The following is a 16397-nucleotide window of genomic DNA, read 5'->3' as shown; positions in this document are numbered from 1 at the left end:
AACCCCAGAAGCTGGAGGAAGAGGATGATGAGGCTGGTCAGGGTTTGTTGTCAATCTGGTGGTGCTCAAGCTGCTGCTTCTCTACAATTTTGATCTTTTTTTGCTGTTTTCCTGCCTTTTGCCACTTCTCTGAGGGAGGTTTTCCCGTACCAGGACAGAGTAAAATTCCTTCCCAACCTAAAAACCTCTGGGCTGACTCCATGTTCACCCCATTCCCTCGTCACTCAGGCCTGAACAAATGAAACACATGTTCCTCACACATGGTGAGGTCTTTCTATTCTTTTTTTTTTTTCTTTTTGGAGGCAGTCTGGGCTGCCTGCCAAAACCCAGAGGAAAATCCAAGCCCACTCCAGACATCCCCAGCGTGCAGGTGTAGTCCTCACTCTGACAGAGTTGAGAGGGCTGAAATGGAAATGTTCCCAATAAACACATCCCCCCGGGATGGGAGCTGGAAGAGGGGATTCCTAATGATTTATGCAGAAGATTGGATGGGGATTGGGGTGTCTGGGAGGTTTCTATCCCCTGCAAGAACATGGAAAAAAAGTCCCTGAGCGTGAGCTCGTTGTTCTGCACACACAGCCAGCCCTGGCTGGGGTTCAGGAGGTCAGACCTGCTTGAACAAACAGAGCTTTGGCCACTGCAGGGGAAAGTGTGGGGAAAATCAGTGCTGAAAGTGACTTTTGGGCACTGTTCTCTGCTCTGGAACAGCTGCAAACGCTGCAGGGTTCTGCTGAGGCTTTGATGCCTCGCAGGAGCAAATTTATCTGCAGGTTTTGTGTGCCCTTCTCCCAGCTTGCTGCTCAGGGCGGTGAGATCCGAGCTGGGGATGCTCAGAATGGGAAAATCCAAGGGTGAAATCCGAGCTCTGGGGATACTCAGCCTCCACTGCCTCCAATCCTGTTATTCATGAGTTTGCTTTGGAGAACCTCATTTCTGGGATGAACTTTGTACTTGATTTTCAGGCCCCAGGGGGCACAAACCCAGCTCCCTTACTTGGGATGAAAATTTGGGGCACTATTTCATGGAACTATGCAGATTTAATGCTTAAAAGCAATCACAGAACACCCTGAACTGGAAGGGACCCACCAAAGATCATCCAAGTCCAACTCTAAGGGAAGATTTTACTTTTTTTAAAATGCTGAATTTGAGGTGGCAGATGTTGCATGGAATAAATGAAACCCAAATCATTTTTCATGGACAAAAAAATAAAAACCCAATTGAAAAAAAATACTTTGGGGTGTGAACATTAGCAAAGGGCACATTTTAGTTTCCTGGAAAAAGAGGGAGAAAGGTGTGTGGAGGAGAGGTGTCACACCTATGTTTGCACACCAGCTCAGCTTTCCATTCCCAGCTCTTTCCTGAGCAGCAAAATTTCCAGCAGTGGTGGGAATTAGCAACAGGAACCTGCACAAAGCCTCCTCCTCGGGTGGTCCCAGCAGGTCCCTGTTCCATGGTTGGGTGATTGTCGCCAGCCAGATGCAGGAAAATTCTTTTCCAACCAAAATTTGGTGTTCAGTTCAATTTTCTGAGTGTGTCAGCAGATCTCCCCAAGCCGAGGGGTGTAATCCCACTTCTATCCCGAGATAACTTTGGCAGCCAGGTCTATTTTCCCCCCATTACCTTTAATCCATAAAACCTGGATTCTGTGTTCACCTCCTGGGACAGAAAATGTTCCAAGTGCTGATTAAAAGCCTCTGTGCACACAAAACCCCCTTGATCCTGAGCCACCTTGGTGTGGAGGAAAGCTCAGGGTGGATCTTGGGGGTGGAAATCCTGTCTGTGGGGCCGAGGAAACGGCAGCTCCACTTCCAGAATAATTTGGCTCTGAGGGGAAAAGATGGAGTGAAAGCAAGTTTTGGGTACTTCATGAGGCTCCAGCTGCTGTGGGGTGGGAGTGGGAAGCCCTGATGTGCTCTGGAATCCAAGAGCCACCCTTTGGCACTGGGAGTGAGCCCAGGTGGAACTGGATCATTTTCAAGGTCTCTTCCATCCCAATCCATTCTGGGATCTCAGGATTTCTTTCCTGCCCCTTCCCTTTCTGTCCAAAGAGCAGCTGCTCCTCCAGCCTCTCTTGTTCACCGCCTTTCCCAAATCCTCTCCTTCCCTTTGCATCCCTGACCTCTGCTGTGGCCAGAGGTGGGAATGAAACCCTCTGGATCTTTGGGATCAACACCTCCCAGGCAGACTCTGCCACCCTTTATTAACACTAAAACCCAAGCAAGTGCCTCCACTTTGGCTCAGTGAGCTCTCAAATCAGTAACTCAATCCAAAAGCTTTGCTTTACTCTGTATTTTCCGCGGTGAGAGAACCCCTCACAATCCACTGGCGTATCCATCCTCCTGTGGGCAGCAGAATTCCTCATTTTCCAGAGATGAAAGGGAAATAAATCAATGTGAAACCAGAGCCAGGGAAGGGTGCAGAGGGGGAAGACACAAAGGAGCAGCTTTGTGCTGTGCTTGTAATGAGGGGGAATCTGTTTTTAAACCACCCCTGATGGTTCACACATATGTCATGGAAAAAGAACTCCTCCAGGAAAAAGCCAGCCCTGGAGCTCCAGGTTATTGGCTGATTATTTGATTTGGAGGGACAGAGGGAACTTGGAACAGGTGTGAGCAGGGCCTGGGTGAGGTGGTGACAATGAGGGGATGGAGTTTGGAGTGGGAGAGAGGCAGCACTGAATAGAATGGTGAAGGAAATCGGGAATTGGGATCTGCAGGAACCAGGAGCAAAGTGCAGGCTGGGCAGCCTCGAGCTTGGGCTTGCCTGGAGTTTTTGTAGACAGCCCCTCCTCTCCAAGGAGAACTGCAGTTTCCCACGGGGAGCCTGGATAACAGGGCCCTGCTGAGCTCCTGGGCCCTGCATGGGGACAGCAGCCAGGCTGTGGGGCTGCTGGAGCCCTGCTGAGCTGGGGATGTCACCTTTGCGAGGTGACAGCAGGAGCTGGAGAGCGGTGGCACAGCTCGTGCTGGCCTGGGCTACCTGGTGCTCAGAGAGCAGGGGAGGACAAGGGGAAACGGGGCCTTGGGAATCTTCCAGGGATCCCTAATGAATGGGGTGAGGAAAACGGAGAAAACCTCTTTTTGAGCCTGGCCTGTGGAGCGCAGGGCATTGAGCGTTACTCGGGGTACCCCGCACACAAAACGAGGGGATTCTTTCAGAATTGCCTCTGACCCCATCCTCTCCCCATCCCAGCATTGTTCAGTGCCAGTTCCAGGGCTGGCACGGCAGGGCACACAATGCCAGCCATTCATTTGGCCCCATTCAGTTTGCACAGGCCTGGCCTGGGCTTTTGTGGGATTTTTCTTTTCCTTTTCTCTTTTTCGAAATTTCCACGCTGGACACTGAAGGTCAGGCTGACCCTCTCCTCATTTATGTAAATGCCTCCCACAATGTGCAGGCCGTGATTCCAGAGGGTCTAAATGAGGTTTTTGGGATGCTGTCCGTGGGATTGAGCCTTGCTTGGCACATGGGACGCTCGGGGTGCCTCTCAGGGACAGCACCACCATGTCACCCTGACCCACTGCTTTGTCCCTGCATGGAAATTTCTTTTCCTGTCTGTCAAGATGAGGCTAAAATTGCAAAATCCCATTTCTAGGTGCTCCCTGAGTTATTCTGCATAAGCATATCCAGGCAAGCAAATGCTTTGAGCAAGGATAAAGAGATTTTTTTTTGGTGAATAGTCTCATTTGCTGCTTCAGAAGCATAATCTGACTTGATGCTTCAATTAGGGAACAAAACCACTCCGTGTGAATGTACCTGAGCCAAATCAGCTCCTGTTGGAAAATAATGGGAAGGAACTGCTGGAAAAACTGCTGCTGAGGGGGTTTTTCACACTGGTGGTTTTGTGAAAGCTCTGGAATAGAGAATAACATAAAGGAAGGTTAAAAAAAAAAAAACCATGTTTGAATTCTGGAGAGGTATCTGAGGCATAGATTCAGGAGTCTGAGGGATCTCTTGCCATGAAGTCCCTCTCAGGGGCTGGGATTAATATTATAAACAGATGGAGGGTGCCTTGATTAAAAAATACCTGAAAATTCACTTTTGAGCAGCTTTTCAAGGATTCCTTTCAAAGTTATCCTCTGGATTTCCACAAGGAATTTATCCTCTGGAGGGGGGGAAGGAAAAACCAGCTGTTCAGGAACCACATCCATAAAAATGGATGTAAAAGCAGTGAGAGCACATGGTGATTGTGGGGCCTCTATTCTTAGGGCTGTAATTTGTGTGTAGAATGACATAAATGCTGATTTGGAGCCACCAAATGAGGAGTTTGGAGGCAGAAATCACAGAGTGCCAGGCTGCTGTGTGGTTATAGAGGGGAAAAATAACTCCAAGCAGTGTTAGGAGGGGCAGGAATGATTCCAAGTGTGTTGTACAGATGGAGCAGCCACTGGAAAGGCTCATCTGAGGTCACCTGGGTGGCAGTGCCAGCCTGGATCTGCTGACAGCTATCCACAGACCCTTGGGATCTGCTGTATCCCATGAAATCCCTCTGGAATCTGCCTTAGCTGAGACCTGGACATGCTCCCTTTCTTCCTCCATCTGTCTTGGGGCTGGAAAATTGAGGAGAACGGGTTTTTTTTTTCCATGGATAGGCACAAAGGCAAGGAAAACTGCTCATTTTGTGGTGGCTCAGCTCATCTTTTTCCAGCAGCTGTGGGAATTGGGAAGCTCAGAGATGCTCTGGGATTAGTCAGGCCTGGATTCCTTCTAATTTGTGTCTCGTGGTTGTCTCAGCTTCTGGTAGGGACATGAAAGGGGTGGTGGGGACATTAAAGAGATGTTTGGTGCGTGCCTGGGTCTGATCAGATGAGAGGGATGATTTCTTTTCCTGAGCTGTCTGTTTCCATGACATTTATGGCAGTTTAATTATCCCAAGCCTCTTCTCCCTGTCACAAGTGATTGAAATCAGCCATCAGATGGAAGAATTATTGGGATAGACGGACACACCTGCGGCGGCACAGAGGGATCACCCAGGGCTTGATTTTGGGGGGAAAGCAGCCAAAAAAATGCAGTGTTATCCTAATGAATTGATGAGAGGAGAGAGTTTCCTCATGGCTGGCTTTAAACCTTCAGATGAAATCACTCCACGTGGTTTCTGGTGCCCATGAGGTGAATATTTAGGGACAAACAGTTGTAAACACAGAGTGCTTGTTCCTTTGGTGAAGGTGTTTCCCTCTAGGAAATGCCTACAACAGCTCTACTCCAAGTGTTTCCTCTGAGTAAGATCCTTGTAGGGAGAGATCCAGCCCTGCCTGAGCTCCTTGTGGGGGTTAAAAATGAGCTGGTTGTGACTGGAGGCCCCATCAATGCCCCACACAGGAGAGGTTTGCTGAGGACCCAGGTCTGACCTCACCTCCCCCCTTCCCTGGGACATGGTTTGGCTGTGCCAAGCACACCCCAAACCTGCCTTCCTCTCCTTCCAGCTCTTCTCAGAACCAAATTTCCTCCTTTTCAGTCAAAACTGGACAGGGGAACAGCAGGTCAGACTCTTTGCTGTGTTTGTGGCAGCTTGGGAGCAGCCAAAGAAAACTGAGACACTTTGGGAGGGTGTTCTGCAGGAAGGTTTTCTACCTATTTTTTTCCCCCTTCTCCCCCTGAAATCGAAGGGACACCCTGCCCAGCAGCTCCAAACTAAGCCAGCAGAGGAGTCATTTCTTCCAGACAATCCTGGTTTGTCATGGGTTAATTAGATCCAAATTAGATCCAGTGCAAGGTTCCCAACCCAGGGCAGTGAGATCCTCTGGTGATAGCTCCAGCTCCTGTCCTGCAGCAGGGACAGAAATCTTCCAGAATTACCCAAATCTGGGTGTTTTTTCCTCTCTCAGTGGAGGAGCTGGTTGAAGTCATCTGAAAGTGTCCCAAGGACAAATATCCAGGCTTAGAGAGCCAAAATCAGCCTCAGCCACCTGGTTGTGGCATCACTGAGACCCCTCAGGGCTATCAGCACCCAGGGAACACCCAGGCAGGGGAGCTGCATGTGTGGACATTTATAAACCACCTCTGAGGGGTGACCCACCATGCAGCTGCTGCTTTGGAGAGAAAATATTCACTTCAATGGGATGAAATTTGAACTACAGTTTAATAAAAACCTGTGGCTCAGGTTCCTGGCTCTTCACATGTGTTTCTGATCTGCTGGGGGGGGGGCTCAGACCATCTGCTCAGAGCACACAATTAAAAAAGAAAAGTTTAAAAATGCTCGTTTTGCGAATATAAAGACTGACTTTGCTCTCAGGTTTCATTTTCCTATAGTGATGTTCTCTCTTTATTGGGATGGAGAGAAGTGGGACTGTCAGGGGGCTCTTCTTTCCTTTCTTTCTATTCTTTGCCCTTTAAAAACCTGAACTGTGCCATTATTTTTCCCCTCTTTGCAAAAGAGCTGCAGAAACCTCTGGTATTATTTTTGCCTCTCATATGATTTTTGCCTGTGCTAGCACAGGGCTTGGCCAGGGTGGAGAGAAGGAGGGAATATAAAGCAGCCTTTTGTCCCTGCAGCCCCTCTCCCAGTCCACCCTCCCTTCCAGACTGGGACTGCAGAAACCATTCAGCCCCATCCTGCTTTCCATGGCCAGCACCGATTGTTTTGCACCCAAAAACCCCAGGAGATAAATTGTGGTTTGTTCAACAGACATAAATATATAAAAATAGCCAAGCAGAGCGGCTGAGCAGGTTGTTGATTTAAGGATATCTCTCTCTGGGTGTTTTTAGCAGCTTTATTATTTTTTTAAGGCACCTTGGCCGCCTTTTCCCTTTCCTGCAGTCCCCAGTGCTTGGCTGCTGCTCTCTGGCTGTACCTCCCCATCCCACCGAGGAGCTCGTGGGCTCAGGGAGGAGAAATGCAGACAAATCCTGTTTTAAGAAGGAGCTGGCTGAGCAGGGAAAGTGAAGTGGAAGTGAAAACCCAAATCTTGCCAATATTTGGTCCCGCAGGGCTGCAGTGGTGATGCCACCAGGCTCCCAGGGCTGATGTCAGGCAAGAGGAAAACCAGAAGCTGTGGGATCATTTTTCCTCAGGGTGGCTCCTGCTCTCTGGTGGAATCCCCTGCAGCAAACACTAAACAACCACTGAAAAACCACTTTTGTGCTCTGAAGGGGAGCCCACAGCCCACGTCTGGTGGTTTGGAGCTCCAGACATGAGTCAGGGGACAGCTGGACACGTCCCCTGGCTGGGAGGGGCCTGCCTGGCCCGGGATGCAGGGACAGGGCTCTCAAACCTCACTCCACTTCTTCCTGCTTGTGTTCCCTACCTTAAATCTTCCCATTTCCTACAGGAAATCCCAGCTGTGGCTCTTGTGCTCTGTCCCACCACGCCAGGATGGAGGAGGGCTGGGTAGGACAGCCCTGCTGAGGGATGCTCTGCCCTTCCCACAGTGCCTCTTCCAGCTTGGAAAACCCAAAAAAAACCCTGGAGAAATGCACTGCTAGGATGGTCTTGCAGTAAATACTTTGTAGGTTTGCTTTTTCCTGTGTTCCTGCCAATACTCCCTGTTTTCTGAGCTGCCTCTGCCTCAAGGATTGTTTTGCTCTCTGCCCTGTATCCCCAAAATTCCTGGATCTGAATTAAATGACACGTTGTTAATTTGCCTGGGCTGGAGTTTTTCCCCACTCTTTTGGTCAATTTTTTGACAAAGACTCAATCTCCAAGGTCTGGGCACTGGCAGAGGGCTGGGGAAGTTGGATTGCTGTGGTGGAAGCAAAGCTCATTTCTGGGACACGGTGTGCAGGCAACGCTTCATCCCAGCACTGCAGCCCCTCAGGCAGGGCAAGGCTGAGGAGGGTGAAATATGAAGCCTGAAGCAGCACCAGAGCTTTTGGGGATCTTCAAAGGCGTTATTGGGTGTTTCTCTGAAAGGATGGAGGCCTCGGGTGAAGTGGCTGGGCTGGAAGCAGTGCTGGGTAGGAAGAGCAGTCTGGAGCTTGGCCTGGGCTCTTGCCCCATCATGAAATGTCCATTTGAGCCTGGTCAGGCTTTTACATTTTTCTGTTCCCTCCAGGGCACCCCTGGTCCCTGGAGGAGAAGCTGTGGGGCGGGAGGTGACACTGAGGGGAGCAGGGGGCAGCTGAGGAAAGGGGGAGTTCAGAGCTGTCACAGGGGACTGCAGGGAGCAAAGGGGTTTGGGGCTGTCAGCATTTGGTGAGGATTCCTGGGAAAGCGGCAGGAAAGAGCCAGCCGTGATTAATGGGTTTGACAAACTTGGGAAGGCAAGAAAATCTTTTCCCCCCATTGAGAGAGGGAAGCTGGAAGGTGGCTGGGTGCTGGAAAGCACTGCCATGTAAATAATCCATCCTGGGGTGAATCCTGGGGGTGCTGCCTCTGGGAATGAGCTCTGAGTTCACAAAAAAAGGACTTTGGCATCAGCTCTGGCTCCACAGCTGCTCAGAGGGCGCTCGGGGTTGTGCCTGCCGGGGAGTGTTTGCTTTAGGGCAGGGTTACTGACTCTGGTATTGGGATGGGAAGTATCCACCTTGGATATGGAAATGAACCTTGTGTTGGTGCCTCCTGCCCTGCCATGGAGTCCTTGACTGGTATTTGGGTGTTGGCAGAGTGACAGCTTCTTCAGGAGAGCTTTCCAGAATTAGCAAAGCCATCTGGCTTTTGTTCCCCTCTGAGGGAATGGCTTGTCCTTCCCTTCCAGTGAGGAGTCCCTGCTAAACTGCTTCACAATTGGATTTGGGATAGCACACAGACAGACCTAAAGTGTTCTGTGGGCTCTGCAAGCAGCCTTTTGCTCCAAAAAGCCCCTTAATTTTAAGGCATGAGTCTTAATTTAATTTTAAACAACAGCCACGAGGCTGCTGGCCCGAGGATCCAGCAGTTATGGGTGGAAGAAATAGGATTTGGTCTTGTGTTGGGGCAGGGCTGGGTGCTGGAGCCAGCAGGGAGAAGTCCCAGGGTTCAGGGAAGGGGACAAGGAGGGGACCACACTCCCCTGCCTTATTCCTTCAAATCCAGCAGCCAGGAGGAACAGCGAGCTCATGGATCCTCACATGATGGGAAATTGGCTTCCTCCCAGGGATTGTAAAATAGAAAGGTTGAGAAATTACCAGAGAGGTTAATTACCATCGAGCCAGAGGGCTGCTGTGGTCAGGGGAAGAGGCTGGTGGGCTGTGATAATTGCTGTGTTTGTGTTCTGCAAGCCCAACATCAGGGTTGCTCCTGGCTGGGCTGGGGGTGCAGGACTGGGCTGAGGGGTTTCCTTGAGTCCCCACACAGAGATGCAGTGAAAACCAGAAACTTTTCCCAGCCCTCAAGGGGGTCTGGAGCCACATTTAGTTCTGGTGAGACTTCTCTCCCTGCTCTGCTTAATTGAAGCTGTATTTTCCAAAGAGGGCTGGGCAGAGGCTCCTCTCCGAGTGCCCAGAGCAGCAGGAGCTGTTCTTGTGGTAACCCCAGAGCTGGGACAGCAGAGCAGCCCCATCCAACCCTGCAGCCCCTCTGAGCAGGATGGGGACACAAACATCCAGCTGGATTTAGCCAAACCACCAGGAATCTGTAGCTGAGTCACAGCTGTGTGTGAGCTTCTAATATTTTTTTTTTGTTATTTTTAATTTATTATTATTTAGCCAAACTTTCAACAATTGCATTCCAATTTTGTAGTGCAGCCACTCTGGGAGCCCAAAGGAGGCTCTTCAGGCACCGGCTGCTCTGTCTGGTGAGGTCACTCCTGTCTGTGGATGGCCAGGAGAGGGTTCAGGACAGGGGGACAGGGACTGGGGGGGATGCTGAGGCTTTGTTTGACCCCGCTGCTGCAGTTTTGCTGCTTTTCTGGAGCTGCTGTGTTTAAAGGAAGGGCTCTGGGATGCTCTGAGCACCTCCAGCACCGCTGATTTTTGGGGTTTCCATGTGGCAGAGCTGGGGTTGTGGTGATTCCTGAGCTCCTCTTTGCTGATGTCCCCAACAGCACTTTGACTCTAGGCTGGGCTCACAGCAGTGAGAACCCTTGGGAAGTGCTGGTGACAGGATTTATCAAGTGGAACATCCGAGGGCTGCCAGGCTGGCTCCAGGACAGGGATTAGGGGTTTTGGAGGCTGAGCTTCCACTTCATCCTGGAGCTGCACTCAACCCCGGCCCCTCTTCAGCCTCTGACTGGGATTGGGGTTCTGGAGCCAGGGAGATGGTCAGGATAAATCCCAATAATTGTGAAGATTTCACATTACTGTTGTTCACCCTGGGCCTGTGTTTATCCAGTTTAAATGCAGGAGTTTCCAAAAGCACGTCCAGCAGGATTTGCTCTTAGGGATGCTGAATCTCAGACTTTTGGGGTGATGCCCTAACCCAAGTCCAGTTAATAATCAATGGGAACCCTGAAAAATCCCAGGATTTAGGGAGCTGCTGCCAATGCCAGATGAAGTCACTCTGATCCTCCTCCCCAGCTGTTTTTTTTTCTCATTGAACCACAACGATTCCTCCAAGTTCCTGAAGTTGATGTCATTGGATGTGATGTGACATTTTTTGCACGCATATAGAATAAGTGTTAAAAAATGCTCCAGAAAGAGCTTTTCCAGCCTTGTCTGGGAGCTGGCTGGGGAGTTGAGTTAAACTGGCTTTGATGGAAATTAATCCATAAAGCAAATGAGTCATCAGGCATAAATGGCTTTACCATAAATGTCAGGCAGATCCTTACTGGTCCTGACAGTTAGCACTTCCATCTGTCTGGTGGAGCAAATGAAACCGTCACAACTCACAGTCCTGTTCAGAAATGTGCTGTCCTGCCTCTTCCTCTTCACCAGAAGTTTTAGCAATAAAGGCCAAAATGTGATTTATCCCCTTTTTTAAACACTGCCTCTACTAATGGATGAAATTGTGGTTATTTGCAGGCAAATTTAAAAAAAAAAAATTAAAAAAAATAAAAAAGGCAAGATTTTTTATTCTCTGCTTCATTTTTTTTTTTTGTTAAACAAGCAAAACACAACTGAGCTCAGCCTCTGGATGCTACCAAGTGTTCCAGTCACTGGAGAACTTCCTTGAACCTTGTGTCCAACTCATTGCCAGACCAAAAAAGAACTTTTCCCACTGTGTGGGTGGCTGGAGGACGCTGCTGGTGACTTCTACAAAGCAACACCAGAGTGTTTCTGTCTTGCTCCCTGCCTAAAATAACTCATTACTTGAAAATAAGTCTTTGATTTAGCTGGTCAGGTCTTTAAAGCCCTTTATTGGCACATTTTTAAGTTGTCTCTCTCGGAAAAACCTGTCCCACACAGATCTGTGTGTGTGGATTAACGGGATCTTCGTTAGCGCTGCAAAAATCCAACCGGGAAGGGGATTTTGGGGTGGTTTGTGACCAAAACAGGGAAACAAACGGACACTTGAGGGAGGAATGGGAGCAGGGCTGGCTCCCCTCTGCCAGCCAGCATCCCTGCATCCCTGGGCACAATTTATTAGCGGCAACACACTCGAGAGGACACAAAAGGCTCCCGAACCTCCCAGCGCGGCTCGCTCTATTTAAAGTCGGCTTTTTAAATCACAGAAATGGGGCTCTTGACAGCAGAGCTTTGTGCAGCTTTTGTGAGGTGCAGATAGTGGGGCTTTTTACTGCGGGCTAAATTAGCCCATTTTATTGTTTGGCGCTGAGGGATGAGGTCAATTGACTGGGAATCTTGCTAACAAGGTTTTTACTCCTGTCTGCTTTTTACAAGTGTTAGCACGGGGTATCCCCCAGTGCTGGGTGCTTGCTGGGAATAAAACAAAGATGAATGGGCTGAGCTCTCCTCCTTCCCCCTGCCCTGAGCTGCTCAGCCCCTGGCTCTGTGCTGGGGCTTGGGCGCTCCCCGGGGCTCTCATTCCTCCCAAATTCGGGAGCCTCCTGGATTTTGCACGCTGGAAGAAGACAAGGATGAGCTTTGGTGATTGATTGGGTTTGAAAAGGAAAGGGGAAATAGCAGCCTGTGGAGCGATGCTGGTGAAGCGTGGTGAGCTCTGACGGAGCCGTCTGATGCTTTTTCCCGGCGCTCCCCGCATCCCAAATTTATTCAGTTACGCCCTGATTTTCCCAAGTTCTTGACCCAGAATGAGCAGGAAGCTTCCCCTGCTCAGCCTCCCCCTCTCACTCAGCAGAAACCGTGGGGCCCACGCTGTCCTTTGGTGTGTTCAGGTTCAGTTCTCTGCTGTGGGATTTCCAGGTGGGTTTTTTCCCATATTCTCCAAGGATCTCTCTCTCTCTGAGGATGCCCAAGCTCCTGCAGGGAAGCAGGGTGGGATCAAGATTTTCTTCCCACCCATAGCTCAGGAGCTGCCATCAGCTGAGACTAAAAACAAACCCAGCTTTAGCAAATTCTCCTCTGCTTAACCTTTGGCACTGTGTTTAGCCGAGATGCCTTTCCTTGCTTTATCTGTTCCTTGAGGAAACGCAGTTCCAGCCCTGGTCACTTATGGGATGCAGCCTATCAGCTCTCCGTGAGGTGTAAATCCAACCTTATCAGGGAGAAAAAGCTTTTTCAGCCTCTCCTGCCTCTTGGAGACAAGTCCCAGGTCTGCTTTGGGGCTGGTTTATTTCAGCTTATCCCAACAATGCCAGGCACTTCCCATCTTCCCATGGAAAACCGGGAGCTTCAAGCACCTGAGGGAGAGAAGGGCACAAATGGCTTAGCTGAGGTGTCAGGGAGGGGTGCCCAAGGTCCTGTGGGCAGAAATAGCAGCTGGGAGGGTTTTCACATCATCACATCACATCAAGGAAATTTCACATCAAGGAAATCCACAGATTTCCTTGGCTGGGTTGGGTATTCCCTGCTGGAGGGAATTCCAAAGGAGCAGGTTTGGAGCCCTAGGGTGCCTTTGGAGACAGGGATGGTTATGTAATTTATGGCCTGAGTGCCCCCACTGGGGGCTGGGGGATGTCCTGGAGGTCCCACCATGGCCCAGCTCCCCCTGGGTGCCATGGGCAGGTGGTGGCCGGAGCTGCTTGGAAAAGGGAAATGTTCTACCAGGCAAAAAACTTGGGATTTTGTGTTTTCCCAATACTCTAAGCCCAGTTTTGGTGGTTACGTTGCAAAAGAAAAAGCTGGAATAGTAATGGCAGGAGTGGATTTATATTTAAAAGAAAAAGGAAAGGGAAGGAAAGATGTTTCTCGTTTTAAAAATGGAAAATTGAAACCCACTTTGCAGACGTCTCTGTTAATTTTGTAAAGGTTATTCACTGGAAACAATGACTAATGAGCTCCAGTGAATGCTCCTTGAAGGGTGGCTGGGGTAGGTCTGAGAGGTGCCCAGATGTTCATGAGCTGCTGCAGGGAGGGAAGTGACAACCTGGGAATGGAAGAGGGAGCTCCAGGCAGCTCTGAACTGCTCCTTCCCCCCAGGGCTGGTGTGTCCAGGGCTCCTTTCCCTTCCCAGTGGATCTCTGCCTAAAATGTGAACAGCATTCCCTTTTTTGGGGGTGGAAGTCAGTGGGACACGTCCATGATCCAGCGACACCAAGGCAGATTTGGGCCATAATTTCAAAAATATCCTTTTCCACAGGGCTGTTTGCCAGTCTGGCCAGGCTCCCTTTGGAGCTTCTGGTTCCTATTACTGCCCAAATCATCCTCCCAGTTTTGCTGTAATGCTCCTGCTTTTCTCCCTGATGCTTTAGACATGTTTGTCTATTATTAAATAGGAATTTTTTTTTTCCCTCTCCTAATTAAAGTATCAGCTCTAAGCATCCAAGTAGTAAAGTCTTATGTAACTGTCTGCTGAATGAACTGGATTTTGGCATCGTGGTTGAGCAGCGTGGTGGCTCTTCAGGAACTCAAGAGCAATTCCTGCTCTGACCTTCGGGCTGTGGCTGCAGGGAGCAGCTGCTCCATTAACCAGCCCTGGTGCCTAATGAGCTTCCTCTGCACCTGGTTTTTAGTACAAAAATACTCTCTTTGGCTCTTTGCTGGGTTTATCAGAGGCATTTCTAATCTCTCACTGTGTCTGAGGGTGGAACATGGAGGTGAGGCAAGATGTAAAAAAGTGATGTGAGTGACAGATGATGTGAGACCAGCTGGTGGGCTGGGAGAAGCAGAGAAGTTTTGAGGCCAATAAGCAGATTTTGGTACTGGACAGGGTGACTCTGCAGCCCTGCACAGGGCCAGGTGGAAAGGAATTGTTTTACTGCTGATTTAGGGGCTACAAAACTCTTATCTCTTATTTTTCCTGCACCTACCTTGCTTGGAGCTGTCAGTGCTGTGGTACTGGGTGATTTGTCTTTTGGGGAGGTGGATTTGGGGCTGGGGATGAAGCACTATGGGTTCACACCTCGTGGAGCAGCTCAAGAAAAGCAGCTGCTCCCTGGACATGGAGGTTTTCCCCTGGCTCGTGTCAGGAAGGTGGCCCTGCCACGTGTTTTGCTTTTCATTTCTTTGTGTTTCTGGCTTTGACTGCAGCCTCGGGCTGGTGTCCCCAGCCATCCCTGACCCTCTGTGCTCCCGTCCCTGCAGGGTGACATCCAGCAGCTCCTGATCGTGGCAGACCCGCGGGCAGCCCTGGAGTACTGTGAGCACTACAGCCCCGACTGTGACACCGCCATCCCCGACTCCCCCCAGTCCCAGGACCCCAACCAGGATGAATACGTGAGTCTCTCGGGATGGTTTGGGGCAGAATCACCAATATTTGGGTTTGTATCACCCTTGCAAACACGTGGCTCCTTCCTCCCGCTCAGCTTCCCCGCGGTTCATCTCCAACATCCAAGACTGAGCTTGTTCTTAGGATTTGCAGGTTTTGGGTTTGGCTCTTGGGAGTTCCCTTCTTTCTGAGCTCCTCCCATTTCCAAAGAATGAAAGGAGCATCCTCTTGGAGCTCAGAAACACAGGAGAGACAACGTGAGCCAAGTGTGGATTAATGCCCTTCCCTGGCAGTTCCAGTCCTGTCCAGACCAGCACCTGTTTCTAAATTTCAAGTTGTACTGTTGGGCCTGTAAAAGGATTAAACAGTTCTCTCTCAATATTTGTGTGTGAAACAACAGGTGTTAAAGGAGGGAAAACCATATTTCCCCTGGATTTGATTTGAATTTCATTTTGGCAGAAATGCTCCCAGGTCATCCCTAGGAGCTGCTGTGCCAAATAATTTTTGTCTGAAGGGTTAACCCCAGGGCTTTTCTTTAAAAAAAGAAAGCACAATAAAAAAGGCTGGTGCAGGATGCATTTGTATGTTTTGTTGCCCAGTCAGAAATGTCTGGGTGATTTTTAATGAGCATCACCTTTTTAATTTTGCCCTTTTTTAAGCGGCCTCAGCTCGTGGCAGTTGCTGTCTGGCATCCTGAGCCACTCTCTTGGGCTGATTTGCTTTCAGCTGAGCCCAGACCTGCAGGGTCAGGGAATCCCCATGAACCAGTAATGCCATCAGCCCTCCCAGTTTATCTTTGGGATTAGATTAATCCAGCACCTAAGCAGGGCTTTGGGATGTTCACGGTGAGGCGCAGCCCCAGGGAAGCACCGCGACTGCTCCGCCAGCGCTTCTGGAGAAACAATAAATAAGACAAATAAAACAGCACTTTGGTGGAAATCTGTGGCAGCAAGAAAATAAAACTCTTCTTTTGGAGCCAGCAGTCCAACAAGAGCTGGCTTGTCCCGAGGCTGTGTTGCTCCATGTAGGAATAACTCCTCCACGCGCCGGCGGCCGCTGCCAGCGAGAGCTGGGCTGGCGAGGAGCGGAGCCGTGCCCGGCTGGAACCAGCGCCTTTGTTTGGCTTTCTTGCTGAAGAATGACTGACTCCTTGTGGAAAAGGCTGCAAGGAGCTGCTTTTCCAAGCCCTCCTGCCTGCAGGCTGAGGGTGGATGGGAAGCCACACGGATGCTGTCAGTGCAGGAACGGCGCCAGAGCAGCTGCGGGGCTCAAGGGCTTTCTGCTCCTCTCTCAGGGGGTCAGGTGCAGCAGATCTGGGAGGTTTCAGCAGCCCAAGGTTAAAAAAATATCATAGAGACACTGGTTTGGGTTGGAAAGATCTTAAAGCTTATCAAATTCCAACCCCTTGCCATGGGCAGGGACGCCTTCCGCAATCCCAGGTTGCTCCACATCCAACCTGGCTTTGGACACCTCCAGGGTTGGCGCAGCCACAGCTGCTCTGGGTGACCCATTCCAAGGCCTTCCCAGGGAAGAATTGCTCCCAAATATCCCATCTAAACTTGCAGAGTGAAGCTGTGATGTCCAAAGAAGCTGACAAGGACACACCGGGTGCTCCCACCTCATTTCCTGCTTCTCTTCCTCTGCTTGCAGTACACAGATGGGGAGGGAGAAGGTGACACTTACTACTACGAGTACCCCTACTATGAGGATGTGGATGAAGCTGTCAAACCAGAAACCCCCACCACCAAACCAGGCCCTCCTGAAGTGGCTGCTGGAGAGAGACCCGAAACCAAGCAGGTACGAGGCAGGGGTGAAGGTGATGCACCTTTCTAAAGGGGAGGGTGATGCAGAATGTTTCTGTTTCTCTGACGGCGGC

At 50.1% G+C, this 16397-nt stretch overlaps 1 protein-coding gene across 3 annotated transcripts in view; it reads left to right on the top strand.

Moving 5' to 3' along the window:
* COL5A1 (collagen type V alpha 1 chain) overlaps positions 1-16397 on the top strand; it is a 132427-nt gene that overhangs the window by 42815 nt on the left and 73215 nt on the right. For all 3 annotated transcript variants that reach the window (XM_014258008.2, XM_005529211.3, XM_088065622.1), the window contains exons 5-6: positions 14398-14529; positions 16172-16318. In XM_014258008.2, the coding sequence (XP_014113483.2) occupies positions 14398-14529; positions 16172-16318 (279 nt within the window). The remainder of the gene's footprint in view (positions 1-14397; positions 14530-16171; positions 16319-16397) is intronic.

The sequence above is a fragment of the Pseudopodoces humilis genome, chromosome 22 (assembly GCF_049639895.1).
Source record: "Pseudopodoces humilis isolate 2021_Gansu_Grassland_sample_001 chromosome 22, ASM4963989v1, whole genome shotgun sequence".
Lineage (NCBI taxonomy): Eukaryota > Metazoa > Chordata > Aves > Passeriformes > Paridae > Pseudopodoces > Pseudopodoces humilis.
Note: the sequence above shows the minus strand (reverse complement) of the source record. Positions and strands in the feature narration are given on the sequence as shown.